Below are 18704 nucleotides of genomic sequence, written 5' to 3'. Positions count from 1 at the left end.
GTACTATGGGTTTGATAAGTCAGTTACACTGTAGTTCTGTTGAAAAATGAGATTTTCCAGACAAAAGAAAATATACAATCTCAGCAGTGATGTCAAAAAGAAACACCATGTCGGGCTACAAGGGGTACACAGTTTTCTGGTGAAGCCAAACCAAAGGAACAAAGAAATGACCATGGGTTTGTGGCAAATTAAAAAATGACACACTCACTGAGACAAAAGGTGCACTGCAGCGCATAATAATCTACTGCCTCACTGTGAAATTAAGGGGCAAGAAGGAGGACAATGCCCACATGAACCAAAACACATGCTACTGTAATAAAAAATGGCAAACAGTGACTTAGATATCCAGTTCCTCAATCTGATTTCTCTGGAGGACAAATGAGGAACTGATTATTGCACTTAGGTACCTCTGCACAGTGTCCAGTGACACTTTTCACATTTCTACTTTAAAATTGTGCTTTTAGTGCACTTAAAATTCATTGCTTCTGCATGTGACATGTGTTATTGAGCTGTGGAGCCTCTTTCTTCCTGTATTAACCTTGTCTTTTCTACATCTCTATTCACTTCACCCTACAGTCTCCTGCTACTGCTATTAGGCCTAAGGTCTAATCAATATTTCATAAAATACCTTCATTAGCTTGCACTCACAGAGTCCAGAGACTATATCTTAGAACTGCTCACCAAAGAAATATGCATCAATGATTATAACACTCAGATGAGTCTTAAATGGGCCTTTTATTGGCGATGAAGGAAAGGTAGTGAGCAGACTATTCATAAATCAAACTATCAACATGGGGTAATGTCTATAAAATATATAGAGTACCACAAGCACCACTACACTGATAACCCTTATGTTGCTACCTATTATGATTATTCATCTTAGTAACTTAGGGAACTGCATGTGGTATTTATTATGAACACTATAATTTCTATACATACACTATAAAAAAGTAAGTCCTTTCTTTTATTCTGGTTTGTCACAGAAGATCTGTATGCTGATTTGGCACAGGTTTTATGCTGGATGCCCTTCCTGATGCATCTCCAAATTACATGGAGAATAGGCAGGGGTGCAATGGACCAGGGAACCTTCTGCACTGGAAACAAGCACAGGTAACTGCTTAGCCACCACCCCTGCCTCCCTATATGGTATATTTACACAAAATTTGTTTTCAACCCATGTCCAACCTTTACAATATTTAATTATAATAATAATTAAAAAAAAAAACATCCAATGTGAAAAGAGAAATGATGACCATTAGGGTGCATCATTTCCCCCCTTTTTTTCCAAAAGGTTTTGAAAATCACCTTGTCCCTTGGTTTATTTTGTTACACTACTCAAGAAATTACTACAGCACAAATTTCAGCAAAATCAAAATGTATTTAAGGGGACTAGCAAGGGTTTTCAATATTTCAAAAACCATAAAAAAATTCTAAATTTGTAATTTCAAAGAATTGTTAATATTCACTTTGTTTGTTTATTATCTCAACACAATAGAAGGCAGATCTTCCAAATTCTGTAGTCTGCGCCAATTTCTGTAACAAACAGAATTACATGAGGTATGAAACTAAAAGTAAAACTGATGCTGAAAGTTGTTGGGGAGTCAAACTGCCTGACAATTGTTTCCAGAAGTTTCAATAGGCAGACAACACAGTCTTTGTTTTAGCTGAGGATCATATATGCCACTAGTCTACCATCAAGCAGGAGAATTCTAAACTTAAACTTGCGGATAATTATAACCTCACTGTGTTAAACATTAACCAAATCACCTCAAAATTCACAATTGTTATTGTTTTCTGGAGTGCAACATTTTTAAAATGGGCACATAGAAATCTGTGACTAATGATGCACCCTAATGACTATAAGTAATTTGGTACAGATGGAGAATGGACATGAGACACTCAAAAAATAAATTAATAAATAATGTATTTGTATCGCTTAATGTTGCAAGATGAACCTTAATGACTACAAACAGGAATGCAATGAAATGGAATTACTCACAATGAATGTTCAATACGTAGGGTATGCGAAAATCTGTTTGTAAGGCTGGGTGGCGCACTACACAGGTAAGTGTTTTTCCCTGGGCGTAGCTCTGGGGTTGCCAGATGTAGCGAACATGTATGGTGGTGGTTCCATTGGGCTCTTCCTGAGTTTGCATCTCACTTCGTCCATACAGCTCTGTCTCCCAGAAAACATCGCCTGCAGGACGGCCGCGTTCTGCTATGCAGGTGGCTACGAGTGATTCATTCCCACCATCCAGCAGAGCAGTGGGGCCCGCAGACACATAGACCTTAGGTTCCACTGCAAAGATGGGGGCAGGACAGTGAGTGGGAGGAAAAGAGAAAAGGATATGATAGCACAGACAAGAAGTTACAAAATGCATATTGATGTTTCCATATATGTATGAATAAGTCATTCTATCATAAGACAACATGAATATGGAGAGAAGAAAGCAGCCTCATAACATTTAAATGCCAGAGAGACTACATATTTTTTTTCCATTTATCAGAAATGCATAATTCATCTTTACTGTAAAGGAGAATTTTAACAGAGCCTTTGTTGTGTTCATGGATAATTTCCATAGACAGGATGATGTAGAGCATGTGAGAGAAGAAACAAACAAATATATGGATCATAGCAGTTCCAGAGTAAGAGTTTAATGTGAGCATTTTAAGGACTGATTTTCTTTTAGTGAAATGGGAATTTATTTTTTTCGCCCCAATGTTTTAAAGATGTTTTGGCCAGGTAACCTGATAAACATGAGACAACATTAAAAGGTTCTTCCAGTGTACTTGCTATCAAATTCAGCTATCCTTTTATGCAGTTTTCATGTCAAACTGCTAGCATTAGTGACGTGGCCAAACAATGAGCAGTAATTGCAGTCATGGTAAATGATGGCATGGTGCGCACAAATAACTGATCCTGCTTTCATGATCTTCAGTGTCTAGGCTGTGGTGGCTGATCCACCAATCAGCTACGAACCACCAAATCAAAAATCTAAACCAAAACCCAAATGTGAGATTGCAGAGGTGGTAAAACTGCTGAAGGTGGGTATAATAGCAGGGATCTGTGGTATTGTGGCTGAACTAGTTACAAACAATTTTTGCTTCCACTTAGGAAACAGGTAATATTCCAACAAACTAGATGGATGAAAGGACTTCTGTCCCACTCTCTGCAAAGGAAAGGGTGATCACATGGACTACATCTGCTACAGGGGTAACACACTGCTCCCTCCCTATGCTGAAGAAAGTACATGTAAGGGTAATTCTAAATAGGATTCAGTAGAAGTTGTTTGCTGTCCAGCAATTTTAGAAATTTTAGTTTCATGCTCTACAAGTCAATCATTTCTTGCATCCTCGCAAGCCTGAAGATTAGCAAGTCTTCTATGTGGCCTATGCTAATTTTAACGAAGTGGGTAAAGTCATGGAGTCCAACAATTTGAAGGCCATTACAGGCAAAAAACTGATTATTCTACTTTGCAAACAATGGTAGACTAAGTCAGGTGCTTTTAGCATCTGTGTTTGTGACTATACAGGATCAAGACAAAGACCCAGAATTTTCTTCTGCTGTATGTAGGCGGGGGGCTATATGGGTCATGTTAACTAGAGAACTGATGCTGAAAAACATTCATGTCTTGCTAAACGTTTTTCCCAGCAAAAAGATTAATCCATATACAAAATACAACCATGGTAACAGGTGTAGCTACAGAGGAGAGGTAAAACATAAACCTGGCTATTTCAAGTTACACAAAACACTGCATTCAAACTATCCACTCATTTGCATCATTACTTCTTGTATCATCTCTAATGTTACGCTGGTTTAACAGACAGTTCCATAAATATTGGGACATTGACAAATGTGTTATTACTGTAGTTGTCTACCACAGCATAGTGGGGTTGAAAGCAAATAATGAATATGAGGTCAAAGTGCAGACCACCAGCTATGATGGTGTGTGTATGGCCAAACTGCTTGAGCAGCCTAGAAATGAGAGCACTTTTCATATGCTTTTAAGATGTGTCACAACCAGTTTTTAACCGACAAAAAGTAACTGGAAAATTGGCTGCTTGAGCTGTTTCACACCAGATGTGTGTCAGTCCCTCTTTGTCTCATTCAAAAGTAAGACAAATGATCTGGAGATGATTTCAAGTGTTGTGTTTGTATTTGAAATCTGTTGCTCATAACTGTCAACATGATATCCAAAGAGCTGCAATTGGCAGTAAAGCAAGCTGAGCTGGAAACACATGAAACAATCACATCAACGACCTACAAAAACATTAAATATGGCCTAAAAACTACTTTGCACATTCTTAAAACATAGCACACACAGCAGCAAAATGCATTGCACTCTTGCTAATTTCTGTCATTTAAAAAACAAATAAACAACTGACTTTGCTGACTTGTGTGTAAATTGTGCACTTATTTTTCATATTCATGTACAGTGGCAAAAATAAAGGCCCGTTCACACATAACACGATTGAGGCCAACTGGCGCATGAAGGAGGACTTGCATGCCACTCATGAAAAATCAGAGCCGCCTCAAACGCCTCATACAGCTGTCGCCACAACCATTTGCGCACACCTGCGGCCGAAAGACAGCAAGTGCCCTGCGAGTGCCAATTTGACCCCTTCTCTGTAGGTGTCGGCCAAATTCCAGGTGCCACAGACAAACATGCAACACCACTCGCTGGGTACTCGCTGGTGGGCTATTTGCATTCCCTGGGACGATAGTGGAGTGCAGATGACCACATTCAAGCTGTCCGTGAAAACTGTCTAAGTGCAACACAAATGTAGCGTTACCAAGCAACACATGGGTGTGACTGTGCGAACCCCCCCCCAACACCATGAATCCAAAATTGTCAGCTGTGGCTGAGGGTCCCGGAATCCGTTCGCTGTTCCAGCGCAGTACGCTGCTGGGACAGCTGACGGCTGTGTACTGCAACTCAGCTGATGAACACGCAATACACATGTGGGTGGGTGTTCGAGCCCTCATGACATGCTCATAGTTACATACAGACACAATCACATTAGCATCTGAGCGCGCGGCACGGTGTGAAATTAATGAGCCAGCCGGGCAGGCTGATGTCACTTCCACCACATAAATTATAGTTTACGACAGACAGAAAGAGTGGAAATTAAATAAAACAAATAAGGGTAAAGGCGTGAACTCATTCATGTGTGATCGCTTGCTCATATGCTTTGCTGTGGATACACAGCGCATGTCAGCTTACCACCGACTGTCAGCTGGACCTGACTGTGCATGCAAGGTGTTAAATTAAAAATACAGACAACAGACAGATGCAGAACAAAAATAATAATACATACATAAAATAAAAATCACAGAACAAAAAGGAACAGAGAGTGAGGCTTTTTTTTTTTCTGTGAGCTGAAGAGGTCCACAGTCAAAAGTGGGCATGTCCTTGTGACTGGCAGCTTTTCAGATATCTGTGCTCGCACGTCACAGCTGGAGAACACCTGTTGTGGCTTGTAGAATATGACCTCCCATAATTTCACAGTGAGGCGCAGACGTCAGCTTGCTGTCTTCACGTGGAAAGAAATTAAAACACATACCGCTTCAGCTGCCCACCGCAACACTGGTGAATATCGTGCCATGCAAAAAATCACTGCAAGGTGCATGTATCTGCGGGATTTCCCCACATTGTAATAATTAAAACACATCCCATTTGCTTAGCGGTCACCAGCAGATCACTGTGTGCTGGACACACCATGCCAGTGTCGCAGACCGAACGGTCCGCCCCTAAAAATCAGTCCGCCATTTGCATCTGCACATGTGTCATTTGGGACCACAGCAGCATGTCTGAGAAGGAGTCTCTTCACCCAAAGCAATCAAATGGTTTAATGGGATTATTAACCATCAGATGATAAAGGTAAAACCTCTTAAATCATTCTGAAGTCAGTTTTAAGCAGAAACGAGGTGAAATTCCGTGATGCTTTGAAATGTCCAACACGCAGTGAACGCATCAGCTAGCCGCTCGTTTAGCCGCGCCGCTCTGATCGTTTCCACTGCCTTTTATGATGAAATAATGCTCAACTTATGTGGAAATGATTGTTGTACAAAAGCTTCAGATATCTGTCGCAAAGACAGATGATGACTGGAGTGCAGTTTGTAGCAGAAACAAGGTGTTAATCCATGAACTAGCGTCATTGGGGGGACCGATTTTTAGGGGGGCCGTTTGGTCTGCTACATCGGCTGATGTGTTGATGATACAGGAGCCATCTCTTCAATTGGTTCCCCAATTCCTTTTTTTGTTTGCAGATTTTCTGCCAGTTTCCGCTTCTTTTACCCAATTTTGTGTTATGTGTGAAGGGGCCCTAAGTATGTGAACCCTTGAGGTATTACATGTCTGTATATTGGAATGACATAAAAAAACAGGATTTAAAAAAACTCAAAACAAACAAACAAAAAACAATAATAATAAACAGTGAAAACTAATCTCAACAAGATGACATAAATGAATAAAATATGTAATGTGGGTCACAGAGATTTCTCTTATCCTGCACCTGCTTTGTGGAATGATCTCCCTGCATCAATAAAACAGAAATTCTGTAGAGACTTTCAAATCCAGACATAAGAAGCACTTATTTTCCCTTTCGTATGGCTAGCATACTGGCATAGTATGTTACTATGCTTTTTATCCTATTAAATTCATTTTATTAGGAAACAGAGCGGGCCACGGCCTCAACTTTGGGTCTTTTAGTGAAGCTTATGGCTAGTGGCCGGCGATCACCTTATTATTTCTTCTGCTTTTCTTGTTGCTAAATACTGATCAATTTTACTGTATTTGTTGTCTTTCTGCCACCTGATTGTTTTTTTTCTCTCTGTTTAAGGTGCAGCTCCATCCAGAGATGGGAGTAGGTGTTTTCTTCTGCAGGCCTCCTGTCTTGTGCACCAGCATGGACTCCCAAAATCTCCCAAAATTTCCTGTATAATTTCCTGTATTGTCTATTGTCAGTAGCATTGTCCAACCAGAGGGTCACCCCTTTGAGTCTGGTCTGCTTGAGGTTTCATCCTCAAATTATCAGAGGGAGTTTTTCCTTACCACTGTCGCCTGTGTGTTTGCTCTGGGGGTTGGTAAGGTTAGACCGTACTTGTGTGAAGCGCCTTGAGGCAACTTTGTTGTGATTTGGTGCTATATGAATTAAAATAAATTAAATTGATATTGACATCTAAAATGATGTGTTGCATAAGTAACTGCACAGATTAGTGTAACGCAGGTACAGTAAATCAACACTCAGGTTTTCAGTCTGGGGATGATACATGAACATGTCCAAGTCAGAGAATATGCGTTGAACTTCATATACATCAATCACTAAGGAAAACAAACACTATAGAACTCTGTGGTAAATCTGTCTGGAGGAGGCAGTTCTCAAAAAGTAAGTGCCTGTGCAAGAAGGAAACTTGTGAAGAAAGCCACCAAGACACCCAGACAACCCTGAAATAGCCATATTCTTCTGTGGCTGTGATTGGAGAAACTGTGCATCAGCTTTATTATGAAGTGGTATAGAGGAAGATTTTGTTAAAAAGAAGACTTGAAAGTTCATCTACAGTTTGCTAAAAGGAACACAGGAGATTCAAGCCTACATTTGATCTGTTTTGTTGTACGACAATCCTTCTCTGCTCCACTCCATTCATACAAGCACAAAACAAATGTGTGCCATCCCACTGACATTTTGGCAAGCAGATTTGCACAGCCTGTACACAATTCACTATATCCATGTGCCACAGCACAGCAGGTGGTCCAAAGATGCACAATATGGGAACGTACAGAGTTGACGCGATGACGTGAACTTGAGACCGTGATTTCATATCCCTGATGTGTGAACCGATTACTACGGAATTTCTAAGTTAATCAAACTCAAGCATGAATTTAAAGTTTCTGCTGTTGGCACGGTGATTATCATACAAATGTATCTTTTACAGAGGATATGACTGATGTCAATATTCGTACGGGATTAACTCCTAAGGATCATTTTACAGAAGGTAAAACTCAATGGAATCATTACCGACACAGGAACCACAGTCAGTAAAAATAACTGAAACAGCACATTGGGACTGGATAAAAATCACTGAGGAATTCTGGTAATAATTACTTTACCCCACCTCCCCATGTTAAACTAGTCCCGCCTGAACAGGGCTAAAGTCTGCACCTTGAGCTCATATTCAGTATGTAATTTCAATTCCAATATTCTTTGGGTGACAGTTGGAAAAAAATTAATAAAAAAAAAAATCTACAAGCCTACAGAGTCCCTTCCTGCCTTGTGGTGCCTCACCTCCACCTCCTCAGACAGTCTATATAACAGCTGTTCACTATCTGTGACAGTTTTAGTGGCTGCACGTGGGGGCACACGCCTCTATAATCCTCATGACAAGGCTGATGTGATAAGATATCTGAGATTTCACTTATTGCCAGCTAAGCATGTGGAGTAACAACAACTTCAAGTAACCTTTTAAACTCTATTTTACCAAAAATAGCCCAGTGTTTCCAGCATTAAATGCAGGGGCGGTGCCGCAGTTCTCGGTCGCCATCCACCTCATTCTTCACTCTTTTCTCCGCTCCTCCTTACAGCCCTCTGACTCTAAACACTGACTGCTCTGTATTGGAAGGCCAACATCGAGACTGACAAAATAACTAAATCAAGGAGATGTGTTAATTTGGAGTCGCCGTCAGGAAGGGAGGGGAATGAAGTGAAATGCTTGAGGGAGAGAGCAATGATTTCCTTTCAGCAAATTGGCTCCATTGGCCCTTTTCCCTCCCACCTACATAATGTTCCACATAGGCACACTGAACACTGACATCAGATATATGAACGGCAACCCCCGTAAAACTACTTTTTACCGCATATTCAACACATTTGACTTGAAGGCATGGTGAGAGACAAAAAGCTTATACAATTTAAAGTAGTCAGTTTGGTATGACTATAGACTGTATATACTGTACTAGACTGTATAACATTTTTATTTTATCTTCATTTTACATACAGTCCCTACTTTTTTTTTATTTGTGGTTGTTTCTGTTCCATTTCTGAAATTAAAGAAGTGCTATAAGGAAAAGTGTTAACATTTTATTGTTTTTTAAAACTTTTTAGTAGAACAAACACAAAAACCAAACTTATAAAGAAGGAAGAAATACACAAACGTGCAAGGAAAAACTGAACAATGCAGCCTGATTTGACTAGTGATTTTTGAAAATAATAAGCAGTAACTTACTTTGAAATAAATGAAACACAGAGCTGCAGCCTAATAATTTTGAAAAATAAAAATCAGCAGCTTGTATTTTTATTCAGACTAGAGTTCATTTCCTTTTTCCCCACCTCAGTCATGTTTTGTGCTTGAACATTAAACAACTAAATTAAGTAATCTAAAATAAATATCTGTGGAAAATAACAGCCTGTTAAAGTTCAGAGCATTTTAAGGAATTTTGACCAATTAATTTCATCTCATAATTTCAGTATAACTGTCACCAACACGTGCACACGGTGTGAACAGGACGTACCATCAGAACAGTCCAGAGAGAAATAAAGGCAGATAATAATATAATTATATAATAATAATAATAAATATAATTATACTGACTTATAAACAGCAGAAAAGGGACTTACATTTTGGTGCATCACTGCTGCTTTTGTTGTGTGGGCCGCTGAAGCCGTTTTCCTGTGGCTACAGTCTGAAGCTGGATTGGCGGAAAGTGTGAGCGCGACGTCTTCGCCTCTCACTCCTTCCAGGGAAGTGACTGACAGGAGCTGCACGGGTGATTCTGTTTCTGGAGGTGGAGGTTCTCCCTCCCGGAGGAACTGAGCAAGGGACGATTACTGGGTGTGTCTTCTCACACCCACCATTAACTGTTTCTGCCAGCAGTACCTGGTCTGACAGCTGGAGACGGTGGCCAGCTGGGACTCGGGACTTGGCGGCTCCGGTGTTCTTCAGATCCGCTGGCGGTGGAAGCCGTGTGGGATCCGGCTCTTCTCTGGACAGACGTCTTCTATCCTCGAGCTTGCCCACACGTCACCTTTGTATATTGATTGCATACAAATTCTGTGATTGTCTGTATTTCGTTGTGCAATTCACAACATTAAATTGTTACTTTTTGGCTCATCCATTGTCCGTTCATTAACGCCCCCTGTTGTGGGTCCGTGTCACTACACTTTCACAACAGGATTTCTCGGCCAGTGTCATGGATCCCGAGGGGCGTCAACCATCGCTTGAACAGCCAATGGAAGAGCGAGGTGAACAGGCGTCAGCAGGAGGCGTGTTAGGTGAGCTGCAGCAAATCTTAACCGCTTTCACTGCTCGGTTGGACTTAGTCACTGAGCAGAATGTTATTCTCAAACGGAGGATGGAGGCTCTCACCGCCCAGGTGGAAGCGCGTGCTCAGGGCGCTGCTGCAGCACCTCCTCCTGCTGACCGGAGGCCTGAAACAGACATTCCGCTGGTCGTTCAACGACCCCCCCACTATCCCCTGAAGCTTACAGAAGCCCTCTGGAGCCGTACGGAGGCTGTGTCGAGACGTGCGCGGACTTCTTAATGCAGTGCTCGCTCATCTTTTCACAGCATCCCGTCATGTACGAGTCAGACGCCAGCCGGGTGGCTTACGTAATAAATTTGCTTCGAGGAGAGGCACGCGCCTGGGCTACGGCGCTCTGGGAGCAAAATTCACGGCTCCTAACGACATATACTGGGTTTGTGAGGGAGTTCAGACAGGTGTTCGACCACCCTCATAGAGGCGAGACCGCTTCAAGCGTGCTGCTGTCGATAAGACAGGGGTGCCGGAGCGCAGCTAAGTATGCAGTCGACTTCCGCATCGTGGCAGCGCGAGCCGGCTGGAATGCTGTTGCGCTCTGCGCTGCCTCCGTAAACGGACAGTCTCTGGTCCTTAAGGAACACCTGGTGGCGAAGGACAAGCCGCGGGATTTAGACGGGCTTATCGGGCTTAATACGGTTAGACAACCGATTAACAGAACACCAATGGGAGCGAGACGAAGGGCGTGGTCAGGCACAAGCCGTCCCTCTTCCTCCCGGGTCCGAAAGGGAGCCGTCTTCCCCACGCTCCACAGCCAGGGTACTCCACGTGACGACAGCTCCCCCTGCTGCCGTTGTTAGGGAAACGAGCAGGACCAAAATGAGATCAGATCAGAGACAAAGGAGGCTGGTCTGTGGGGAGTGTTTTCTCTACAGCTCAACCGAGCACACGCAGAAAAACTGCCCCAAACGGTCAATACAGCAGCACTCGTCCTTAGCGACTGGGCTAAGGGTGGGTCACAATACCCACGCGGGGAGACCCCGAAAATCTGCACGCATCCCAGTCACGATCCTGAGTGGGGATCTAACCCTTCACGCCCCAGCACTGGTGGACACGGGGTCGGAGGGGAATCTGCTGGACAGCAGATGGGCAAGTCGGGCTCCCTCTAGTGGCTCTACCTTCACCTTTGAAGGTACGGGCACTAGATGGCACCCTTCTTCCATTAATCACACACCAGACACAGCCAGTGACATTGGTGGTGTCTGGTAATCACAGGGAGGAGATTGTGTTTTATATAACACCTTCTACCTCCCGTGTGATATTGGGTTATCCTTGGATGATAAAACACAATCCCCGGATTGATTGGCCGTCTGGGGTTGTGGCTCAGTGTAGCGAAACCTGCCACCGGGAATGTCTCGGATCCTCGGTTCCGCCTGGTGTGACAGCTAGTGAGGAGGTTAAAGTCCCCCCCAATCTGACGGCGGTGCCAAGTGAGTACCACGATCTTGCTGAAGTTTTCAGCGAAGATCTGGCGCTCACCCTTCCCCGGCACCGTCTGTACGATTGTGCCATTGATTTGATCCCGGGCGTTGAGTACCCGTCCAGCAGGCTGTACAACCTCTCACGTCCTGAGCGAGAATCAATGGAGACCTACATCCGGGACTCATTAGCTGCCGGGCTGATCCGGAACTCCACCTCCCCGATGGGTGCTGGTTTCTTTTTCGTGGGCAAAAAGGACGGCGGACTCCGTCCATGCATTGATTACAGGGGGCTGAACGAGATCACGGTTCGCAACCGATACCCTCTGCCCCTGTTAGATTCAGTGTTCACGCCCCTGCATGGAGCCCAAATTTTCACCAAACTGGATCTTAGTCTGAAGCTGGATTGGCGGAAAGTGTGAGCGCGACATCTTCGCCTCTCACTCCTTCCAGGGAAGTGACTGACAGGAGCTGCATGAGTGATTCTGTTTCTGGAGGTGGAGGTTCTCCCTCCCGGAGGAACTGAGCAAGGGACGATTACTGGGTGTGTCTTCTCACACCCACCATTAACTGTTTCTGTTTGGAAGCCGTGTGGGATCCGGCTCTTCTCTGGACAGACGTCTTCTATCCTCGAGCCTGCCCACACGTCACCTTTGTATATTGACTGCATACAAATTCTGTGATTGTCTGTATTTCATTGTGCAATTCACAACATTAAATTGTTACTTTTTGGCTCATCCATTGTCCGTTCATTAACGCCCCCTGTTGTGGGTCCGTGTCACTACACTTTCACAACAGCTTTGATGTCAACAATCCAACATGAACTTTAAATAGGAGTCCAGAATTGTTCTCATTCATCTTAGAAAAACAGTTAGATAGTTCAAAAATAATTCTGACGATGTAGTCTGTGACACTGCCAAAAAAAAAAGAAAAAAAAAAAGACTTTGTGTAGTTCTTCAGACCAGCGAAAAATCGCGTCACAAATTTGTCCAGCTTTTCATCCTAACAGCTCTTCATGCCTCCAGATGGGTTATGGTGTAGTGGATTTGTGTGTGTGTGTTAGAAGAATTAGTACAGTCAATTAGCTTGTTCAAATAGTCGTACTGCTGAATTCACATGTTTGCAGCAGAAAAACTGTCATATTAGTCATCATTGGAGAATTCCTGTCATCTCCAGCAGCAGACTATAATTGATGACATGGAATGTGATTATTTTTCATTGTTAACACAGGTTATTTTTCTTAAATTAAAGCTAAAACTGAATTTTTGTGTTTTGTGTAGTGTTGTATTAAAACTGGAAAATGCCTATGATTAACTTTTAACTAAGTTAACTTTTTGTGAGGTTATAGATTAATTTCTTTCTGTAGTATCACACAAATTGTTCATGGTTACCTCATTAAAACCAAGTGACTCTGTGCGTAAATAATCCATCTCTTGCTGCATGTCTGTCCCTGCCTGTGTTAAAGATAAAATAACATCTGGTGGGTCCTTGTACTTGCAGCAGGTGGTAAAAATTGAAAACTGACATTAAAGTGATATTATCATCAGACTTCATACCCAACAGAAAACCTGACACTATTAAAATATGTTTTGTTGCTCTTCATTTTAACAAAATGAAACAGTGATATAAGCCCTTATGGAGGCGGCCATTACTCCACGAAAAAATCAAAATAAAAATAAATAAATCATTTTTTTTTTTTTTTTGGTTTATGATCATGAGACTCTCATCGATGTTGATGTTTCTGTGGAAATCCTGGCTATTTTTGTCTCTGGCAGACAATGCCGCCGCCACTGCCTTTCATGGCATCTGTACCTACTTACCTACACCGGCCGCTCTGTATGTTATCTCGTATTCATCACCACAGAAGACACAAGAATAGAGGAGGCGTCTGTGTTCGGCTCAAAGCCAGCTTCGTCCTTTGTACACGTTCATAGACATTTATTGGCTGGATTCTTCACACTGTATGGCTGCCATGATGTCCGGTGTCATAGACCGAATGGTCCCCCCTAAAAATTGGTCTGTCCTGCCTTCACTGCGCATGCGTCATTTGGGACCACAGCAGCATGTCTACTCTCTACACCCAAAACAAAGGGATTAATGTGATTATTAACCATCAGATGACAAGGTAAAACCTCTTACATTCTTATTCTAAAGTTGGTTTTAAGCATAAACTAGGCCCTTTTAAGCAGAAACAAAGCAACAATCGGTGAGTCGCTACTGACACTCTGAAATGATGTAGGCGCAACTACAGCTGTTGCGCTCTGATTGGTCTGCCGCCTTTTATTACAAAATAATGCTGAATTTATGTGGAAATGATTGTTGTACAAAAGCTTCAGATATCTGTCGCTGAGATAGATGATGACTGGAGTGCAGTTTTAAGCAGAAACGTTGTGATATTCAGTGAATTGCTAGTGATGCTCAGAAATTATGCTCCTGAGCTCTGAAATGACGCATGCGCAGTAAAGGCACTGGTGTTCCCTGGCGGTTAGTTATTGCTGGCTCCGGCCAGCTGTCCAGGATGATGGGTGTCTATTTCCTCATCACCGGCCGGTGAGGATCTGCAGACGGAGCGGGTTCAGTGGAACCTCCCACTCAGTCATGACTCCCAGCAGACTGATGGGCGTGTGGTGCTCATCAACACCAGATCACTTACACAAAAGACTTTCATCCTGAATGACTTCTTCTCCATCTGCTGGCTGATAATGTTAAAAGCCTTTTGAACTATTTAGGACTAACGCAATCAGTGGATGGACCAACACAATTTGGACCTGGCCTACACCCTACAGGTATCTCTGGATAATCTGAGGGACAGTCTTGCTGACTACCAGAAGGCTGTGAAGGAGGCAATATCTCAGTATGTCTCGTATTATTTCCAGCAGTTGTCCTCGTCCCAGAGTGTTATTTCAGACTATAAACTCAGTTGTAAACATATGTACCTCTGTTTTGGCAGATGCTACAACCATGACCTGTGAGCAGTTTCTTCAGTTTTTCATTGACAAATTCTTGTCAGTCTGACAGAATTCTGATCATAAATGCAACATTGAATTGTCTGTTACTCGTGCACATTCTGCTGTGCTTGAGCAGTTTGAGCCCATTTCTCTTTCGTTCCTTAGGGCCCCTTCACTCATAGTGTGAATTTGGTGGATTTGCACATAAAGTGCACATGAAGCAGGAATCCTGTGCAAAACATGTAAAATCGCAGCTGCCTCTTACACATATTGCTACAACTATTTGTGCACACCAGCAGCTGAAAGACAGAGTGTGCACTGTGAGAGCCCATCAAACCCTCTCGTGGCAGGTGTTGGCCAAATTCTAGGTGACACACATGAACATCTAACACCGCTCACATGGCACTTAGAAAATGTTTGGCCATTTGTACTATTCACAGGACAGTCAGGAGACAATCGCTGTCGTGCTGGCAGTGAAATTTGTCTAAGTGTCCCACGAGTGTGGCTTTGGACTGTGCGCTGAACTGACAGGAGGTGTTGCCGCCGACAGAAGCACCTGTGAAGATCTGTTGTTCTGGACATCCCAGCCGGACAACATGTACTGTGTTTGGACGGACATGGACTAACAACTGACCACTGTGACACGCATGTGTCTGCTTGCTGTCATCACATGGACATAAATAAAAACATATATAGCTGTGGTGACGGGCTGCAGCGAATGTGCGTGTCCACCATTGACAGGCTGCCCCAAGGTTGAAACGGATATTCAGATCATAACACACAGTGGGCAATCTGAATGTCATGTCACCCAAGTGAGCTCTATTCTACATGACGCAGTGTCTTTCCTGTGGCACACTGGCAGGACATGCGCACGGGCCGGCTGGACACGTGTCATGTGGATATGATGACATGAGCGAACTGCTTCTCATTCATGTCATTTCATGACTGCATGTCAGTGACCATTGGTCATCTATAGAGGAACAGACGGATCATATTTATATTGCCCGCTTGATAAGAGGGATTCAATATAATGTGATGTTTTTATACGGTGTGTGATTTTATTTATCTATTTTTTAAATACGTCCATGTCCTTCCTGAAATCAGGCAGTTTCCTGCACCTTTCACAGGCCAGCAATGGTAGCTCAGTGGTAAAGCTTCTGACTGGCAACCAGAGCTTTTGGAAAGCGTGGGTTCAAATCCCGTGGGTGGCATGTATTTTTAAGTTTTTTATTTTCACAGCAGCTGCACAATGTGGTTACACATCGTGCAGCTGCTGGCACTGTGTTCCCATGTGCACGAACCGTTGCACTGGCATTGTGCACGCCTGCCCGTCAGCACGATGTTTCGTGGTACACTCATACGAGCTGTTCTGATGGGAGTTGCCACGAGTTGTACATATTCGCACTATGTGTGAAGGGGTCCTTAGCGAGGTAGTGAAACTCACAAAACCTTCAAGTTGTCATTTAGATGTTGTTCCAGCTACTTAAGGTGCTGAAAGAGGTTTTTAATACTGTCGGGTCAGGTCTCCTAACTTTTCTCAACTCTTGTCGTAGTTCAAGGTCTGTTCCAGCTGCTTTTAAACATGCTGTGATTCAACACCTTCTTAAAAAAATCCTCACCTCAACTCATCAGTTTTTTCCCATTTTAGCCCTGTCTCACATCTGGCATTTCTCTCCAAGGTGTTAGAAAAGATTGTTTTTATACATTTACAGTCATTTTTAGAAGACAATCACATCTTTGAAAAAATTTAAACTGGATTTAGATCACGACACAGCACTGTGTCAGCACATTTAACGGTACATAATAACATCACTCTGTCTGTGGATGCAGGGAATCCTGCTGTGTTGGTTCTGTTGCACCTCACAGTAGCCTTTGACGCTCGATCACACAGTACTTGTTTCCCGAGTAGAACATCTTGCTGGCATTCATGGTACTGTACTTAAGTGGTTTAAATCCTATTTGGCTGACAGGAGCTTTTCCATTAGGATTAGTGACCTCACCTCATCAACTGCTCCTCTTTGTTGTGGAGTGCCACAGGGTTCTATTCTTGGCCATATTCTATTTTTATTGCACATGTTGCCGTCTGGGTCAATTATAGCTGAGCACAACATGTCCTTTTATTGTTATGCAGATGATCTGCAAATCTATCTGCCTATGAAGACTAATGGAAGCGATCCACTGAATTCATTATTTAATTGTATTCATGATGTAAAGCAGTGGCTGTCCCCAAATGTCCTTTACCTGAATGATGTTAAAACAGAGACCATTGTGTTTGGACATTCTGGCATGCCAGCTGTACCATCAGACTTTGGTGTTCTGGCTAATTATTTAAAACCAGCTGTCAAGAATTTGAGAGTGATATTTGACAGCTGTCTGAGGTTCGATCAACAAATAAACTGTTGTCAAAGCAAGGTTGTTTTTCCAGCTATGTCTTCTGGCTAAAGTAAAGCCCCTTCTCAGCAGATGTGATCTTGAGACAGCCATTCATGCTTTCATCAGCTCCAGACTTGATTACTGTAATGCACTTTAAGCAAGTGTTAACCCATCTTGTCTTGCGCGCCTCCAACTTGTTCAAAATGCTGCTGCTCATCTTGTTTCAGGCCTATTCATCTAAATTCTGAGAGAAGCTCTTGCCTTTTTCTGGAATATGTATTACAATACACAAGGACATACCTAATCACCAAAACAATGCCCTAAATAAAGTCTTGCCCACTCCAGTATGAACCTGTCCCAGAGATCAAGGATCCAGTTACCAATTTTACATTTATTTACGTTAAGACTTAATAAAATGTTGTTGACATAGAAAACCTGTCAAGCCTACTTTTTGTACACAGAAAATTCACAGGAGGTATTATAAGGGACTCGATACAGAATCGGATTGATAAGCGGAACGGAGAATGGCATCAATATCAATAATATCTTTTCAATACCCATTCCTAGTAAAGACTGTTGTGTGGGCCGCCAGAAGAGGAGGTACTGCTGGCCCACCACCAGAGGGCGCCCTGCCTGAAGTGCGGGCTTCAGGCACGAGAGGGCGCTGCCGCCTCAGGAACAAGCCATGATGACAGCTGTCACCCATCATCCGTGACAGCTGTCACTAATCAACCAACCCACATCTGGAATAAAAGCAGGAAGACACCTCCACCACACTGCCGAGATATCATCTTCATCTAGAGGTAATATCCTCAGCCTTTGTGGTAATACTGAAAATCTGTTTATTGTGAGTGTTTGCAGGAGTACCGGTCCTTTTGTGGAGGCTGTGCAATACTGCACTCTTTTTCCTCTGAGGACGCGCTGCAAGTATTGAGTGAGAGGTGGAGGTGGAATTCCCACCAGGATTGTTGCTGGGTGTTCACACACCCACACTTGACTGTCTTTGCTTTCTGCCAGCAGTACCAGATCCGACACGCTGAGACAGTGGCCACCTGGGGACTTCGGGACTTGGCGGCTCCAGTATTCCTCGGTTCGGTGGTAGTGGAAAATCGTGTGGTTCCGGTTCGTTTCCAGACGGGCGTCTCTTATCGTCGAGCCTGCCCACACGACACCTTTATTGATTGACTTTTGCACATTCTGAAATCTGCTGTGTTTGGTTGTGTCATTCACAACAGTAAAGTGTTATAATTTGACTCCTTCCATTGTCCGTTCATTTACGCCCCCTGTTGTGGGTCCGTGTCACTACACTTTCCCAACAAAAGACAATGAGTTTTTTTTTTTAACAGTGTGGAGAAATTGGGCACAGTGTAACCTTTGCTGTTGCTTTAACATTTAAAGCTTCTTGGGATTGTGACAAAGGCAGAATTTATTATCTCAAACATAAACAGTTAAAATCTAGATGTGAGTCTGTTCTGTGCCTTCTGGCAAATTGCAACCTGAATTTTCATATCTTTTTAAATCAATCTCCTTCTTGGGGGGGAGGGGGGCTGGGAAAGTTGGTCAGTGTGGAGAACAAGCTGTAACTGAACCATGTCTGGTGCCAGACAACTGTGGCTGTCACAGTAGCACTTAATGCACCTCTCATTTGTCAT

General features: G+C 43.0%; 1 protein-coding gene across 2 annotated transcripts in view; it reads right to left on the bottom strand.

The window, feature by feature from the left end:
- nectin3a (nectin cell adhesion molecule 3a) overlaps positions 1-18704 on the bottom strand; it is a 143603-nt gene that overhangs the window by 20768 nt on the left and 104131 nt on the right. For both annotated transcript variants that reach the window (XM_034168354.1, XM_034168355.1), the window contains exon 3: positions 2000-2299. In XM_034168354.1, coding sequence (XP_034024245.1) covers positions 2000-2299 — 300 coding nt within the window. The remainder of the gene's footprint in view (positions 1-1999; positions 2300-18704) is intronic.

This window comes from Thalassophryne amazonica, chromosome 4 (genome assembly GCF_902500255.1).
Source record: "Thalassophryne amazonica chromosome 4, fThaAma1.1, whole genome shotgun sequence".
NCBI lineage: Eukaryota > Metazoa > Chordata > Actinopteri > Batrachoidiformes > Batrachoididae > Thalassophryne > Thalassophryne amazonica.
The sequence above is the reverse complement of the archived record's forward strand: the minus strand, read 5'-3'. Positions and strand labels throughout refer to the sequence as shown.